Consider the following 4,965-nt stretch of genomic DNA (forward strand, 5'->3'; position numbering starts at 1 on the left):
CTATCCACTTAAAAGGACATGGAAGGAAAATGACACTTGGGGGCTGGGAAAAATATATGTTCCTAAACTTATAAGTGTGGTGAAAGGAAAGTGCCACTGGTGCTGGGTGTGTAATGGGACAGGGCTGAATCTAGGGAGGAGCAGCTGTCTCCAATACATCGTGTCCCATGGTGTATGGGACTATTCAAACAAGGTTGGAGAATGGCGAACCGGGTATGGAAAGATAAACTTCCTCTCAACCTGGGACCAAACCAAAGATTCAATCTCTTGCTCCCCCTACAGCCTCCCTGAGAAAAACAGCACCATCTACAAATGTCATGTGAATGCTACCTCTTCTCCCAGTGAAAATCATCCTGTGCCCTTTGGGGGATACTATTCCTCCTTCGTAAATTCTTACATGTCAAAGGGTTGCAGTCAACCCTTCCCAGCTTTAATGGGACATCATTGGGTTTGTGGGGAAAATGCTTACACTGTGTTACCAGCAAATTGATCAGTTATCTGTTATCCTGCTCAGCTTTTCCCACAATTCCGGGTGCTTCAATCCCTCCCACAAAATCGCCTCTGTAATTTCAGGCGAAAAAGGAGGGACTTGCCAGATGCTAAATGGTATGTGGATAACATAAGCTCCCTAACTTGGGAAGAAGCTGTTGGCATTTCTTTAGTCCCAGTAGGGGGGGGGTAATCCACCATGCAAAAAGGCTTTTAAGGTTACAAGCAGTGGTTGATATCATGGCCAATGAAACAGGAGAGAGCTTAAAAGCTCTAGCCAAAGAAGCAGGAGCGGTCCGACAAGTGGCCCTCCAAAACCGTCGGGCATTAGATATAATATCGGCAGCTAAAGGAGGGACCTGTGCTCTAATTGGAACAGAATGCTGTGTATACATACCTGATAATACTAATGAGGTAATAAATCGTGCTAGCCATCTGGAGCAAATTGCATACCTTCCCCACGAAGAACCAAGTTCCTTGTGGAAATGGATAAGTAACTTATTCAATTTCTCTAGTCTGGGAAACTGGTTGTTTCAAGGAATCCTGACTATCCTATTTGGAATTCTAATAATCTTTGTGTGTTTTCAATTGATTTCTTGTTGTATCCAAAACTGCACAAGACACACCATCCATCAGGTTATCCCTAACCAGAGTGCTAATCTAATGTTGCTAAATGTCACCAGGGAAAGTAATGAAAAAGAACGATTGATGTATGGAATCCAGTAAGTCATTGGTCATGGGCGTAGCCTTGACCAAAAGGGGGGATTGTGGAAGTATAACATTGTAGAAGTATAACGTTGTATAAGGGGACATGCTGGATACATTGTATATGAGAGGGCATGCCAAAACATGTTACAAAGTATCTGAGGGAGCACACGTAGGGACAGTTAGCTTTTGAATGGAGAAGCAATTAAGATAGAGCCAGCACGTCTAAGAAGCAGGCATCAGAATGGAAGGTGTGAAGGGCAATTAGTTAAGTTAACTGGAAGCTGTTAAAGGAGATTGTTAAGGGTGGCAGGTAATTGAAGATACGTGACTGGTCTCAGGGATCTTGAAGGGTGGTGACTAAAATCTTTTTCTTCTTTTGTCTGTAACTTCTCTGTAACTTGTTCTCCAAAAAACTGTATAAATTAGGAGACACAAGCCCCACTCGGGGGGCTCACTTCTAAATGTATTAGCAGAGCAGCTTTGCTAATAAAACAGAGTGGTCTGATAAATTGTGAGTCTGAGTCAAACTTTGACAGAATACAATCCTGTCCTGATAGTGCCTATCACCTCCAGAGAAAGGGAAGTACCTAGAAAATGTAATAGGAAACTTAGTTTGATAGCATCCTGCCTGGCAAGAACTCACTTATCAATAGCTGGGATGTGAAATCCTCACTTCTGTATTGTTTTGTCATAATAGTTCCCACTTTGCTATTGTTTGTCTGTATAATCTCTGTCTGGTTCTGTGATTGTTCCTGTCTGCTGTATAATTAATTTTGCTGGGTGTAAACTAATTAAGGTGGTGGGATATAATTGGTTACATAATCATGTTACAATATGTTAGGATTGGTTAGTTAAATTTCAGGAAAATGATTGGTTAAGGTATAGCAAAGCAGAACTCAAATTTTACTATATAGTTTGCAGTCAACCAGGAAGTGAGGGGGTGTGGGTGGGGGAGATGGGAACAGGGAGTGGGGGTAAGGAAATTGGAATCATGTTTTGCTAAAGGGGGAAATGGGAACAGGGAATGGGGGTCGGGAAATTGGAATCATGTTTGGCTAAGGGCAGGAATGGGAACAGGGACTCAGGTGTAAGGCTCTGTGATGTCAGAGCTGGGAAGGAGAACACTAAGGAAGGAAACTGGAATCATGCTTGCTGAAAGTTCACCCCAATAAATATCGAATTGTTTGCACCTTTGGACTTGGGGTATTGTTGCTCTCTGTTCATGTGAGAAGGACCAGTGAAGTAAGCCCTGGTCTATACTAGGACTTTAGGTCAAATTTAGCAGCGTGAAATCGAGTAAACCTGTACCCGTCCACATGATGAAGCCCTTTTTTTTGACTTAAAGGGCTCTTAAAATCTATTTCCTTACTCCACCCCTGACAAGTGGATTAGCGCTTAAATCGGCCTTGCTGGGTCGAATTTGGGGTACTGTGGACACAATTCGAAGGTATTGGCCTCCGGGAGCTATCCCAGAGTGCTTCAATGTGATCACTCTGGACAGCACTCTCAACTCAGATGCACTGGCCAGGTAGACAGGAAAAGAACTGCGAACTTTTGAATCTCGTTTCCTGTTTGGCCAGCGTGGCAAGCTGCAGGTGACCATGCAGAGATCAACAGCAGAGGTGACCATGCAGAGCTCATCAGCAGAGGTGACCATGATGGAGTCCCAGAATCGCAAAAGAGCTCCAGCATGGACCGAACGGGAGGTACGGGATCTGATCGCTGTATGGGGAGAGGAATCCATGCTATCAGAACTCTGTACCAGTTTTCGAAATGCCAAAACCTTTGTCAAAATCTCCCAGGGCATGAAGGACAGAGGCCATAACAGGGACCCAAAGCAGTGCCGTGTGAAACTTAAGGAGCTGAGGCAAGCCTACCAAAAAACCAGAGAGGCGAATGGCCACTCCAGGTCAGAGCCCCAAACATGCAGCTTCTATGATGAGCTGCATGCCATTTTAGGGGGTTCAGCCACCACTACCCCAGCCGTGTTGTTTGACTCCTTCAATGGAGATGGAGGCAACACAGAAGCAGGTTTCGGGGAAGAAGAAGATCATGATGATGATGATGAGGTTGTAGATAGCTCACAGCAAGCAAGCGGAGAAACCGGTTTTCCTGACTGCCAGGAATTGTTTCTCACCCTGGACCTGGAGCCAGTACCCCCCGAACCCACCCAAAGCTGCCTCCTGGACCCGGCAGGTGGAGAAGGGACCTCCGGTGAGTGTACCTTTTAAAATACTATACATGGTTTAAAAGCAAGCATGTGAAAGGATTAATTTGCCCTGGCATTTGCGGCTCTCCTGGATGTACTCCCAAAGCCTTTGCAAAAGGTTTCTGGGGAGGGCAGCCTTATTGCGTCCTCCATGGTAGGACACTTTACCACTCCAGGCCAGTAGCTCATTCTCGGGAATCATTGTACAACAAAGCATTGCAGTGTATGTTTGCTGGCGTTCAAAGAACATCCGTTCTTTATCTCTCTGTGTTATCCTCAGGAGAGTGACATATCATTCATGGTCACCTGGTTGAAAAAGGGTGCTTTTCTTCAGGGGACACTCAGAGGTGCCCGTTCCTGCTGGGCTGTTTGCCTGTGGCTCAACAGAAATGTTCCCCGCTGTTAGCTGGTGGGGAGGCGGGGTGTGAGGTGATAGCCATGCAGTGGGGGGAGGCAAAATGCGACCTTGGAACAAAAGCACATGTGCTATGTATGTAATGTTAACAGCAAGGTTTACCCTGAAAGAGTGTAGCCATTGTTTTATAAAATGTGTCTTTTTAAATACCGTTGTCCCTTTTTTTTCTCCACCAGCTGCATGTGTTTCAATGATCACAGGATCTTCTCCTTCCCAGAGGCTAGTGAAGATTAGAAAGAAAAAAAAACGCATTCGTGATGAAATGTTCTCTGAGCTCATGCTGTCCTCCCACACTGACAGAGCACAGATGAATGCATGGAGGCAAATAATGTCAGAGTGCAGGAAAGCACAAAATGACTGGGAGGAGAGGTGGCGGGCTGGAGAGAGTAAGTGGTGGGCTGAAGACAGGGCTGAAGCTCAAATGTGGCGGCAGCGTGATGAGAGGAGGCAGGATTCAATGCTGAAGCTGCTGGAGGATCAAACCAATATGCTCCAGTGTATGGTTGAGCTGCAGCAAAGGCAGCTGGAGCACAGACTGCCACTACAGCTCCTGTGTAACCAACCGCCCTCCTCCCCAAGCTCCATAGCTTCCTCACCCAGATGCCCAAGAAAGCGGTATGGGGGCCTCTGGCCAACCAGCCACTCCACCACAGAGGATTGCCCAAAAAACAGAAGGCTGGCATTCAATAAATTTTAGAGTTTTAAACTTTTAAAGTGCTGTGTGGCATTTTCCTTCCCTCCTCCACCACCCCTCCTGGGTTACCTTGGTAGTCATCCCCCTATTTGTGTGATGAATGAATAAAGAATGCATGAATGTGAAGCAACAATGACTTTATTGCCTCTGCAAGTGGTGATCGAAGGGAGGAGGTGAGGGTGGTTAGCTTACAGGGAAGTTGAGTGAACCAAGGGGCGGAGGGTTTCACCAAGGAGAAACAAACAGAACTTTCACACCGTAGCCTGTCCAGTCATGAAACTGGTTTTGAAAGCTTCTCTGATCCGTACCGCGCCCTCCTGTGCTCTTCTAACTGCCCTGGTGTCTGGCTGCGCGTAACCAGCAGCCAGGCGATTTGCCTCAACCTCCCACCCCGCCATAAACGTCTCCCCCTTACTCTCACAGATACTGTGGAGCGCACAGCAAGCAGTA

The 4,965-nt window shown here is 46.3% G+C and overlaps 1 protein-coding gene across 1 annotated transcript; it reads left to right on the top strand.

Moving 5' to 3' along the window:
* Positions 1 to 2,763: 2,763 nt before the first annotated feature.
* Positions 2,764 to 4,518, top strand: LOC311529485 (uncharacterized protein; the record flags this gene model as incomplete). Its single annotated transcript, XM_084645430.1, has 2 exons — positions 2,764 to 3,411; positions 3,998 to 4,518. The coding sequence occupies exons 1-2, from the start codon at positions 2,799 to 2,801 to the stop codon at positions 4,516 to 4,518; spliced, it is 1,134 nt and encodes a 377-aa protein (XP_084501556.1). The 5' UTR covers positions 2,764 to 2,798.
* Positions 4,519 to 4,965: the final 447 nt, after the last annotated feature.

Source organism: Lepidochelys olivacea, assembly GCF_965140295.1.
Source record: "Lepidochelys olivacea isolate rLepOli2 genome assembly, chromosome: 13".
In the NCBI taxonomy this organism is placed as follows: domain Eukaryota; kingdom Metazoa; phylum Chordata; order Testudines; family Cheloniidae; genus Lepidochelys; species Lepidochelys olivacea.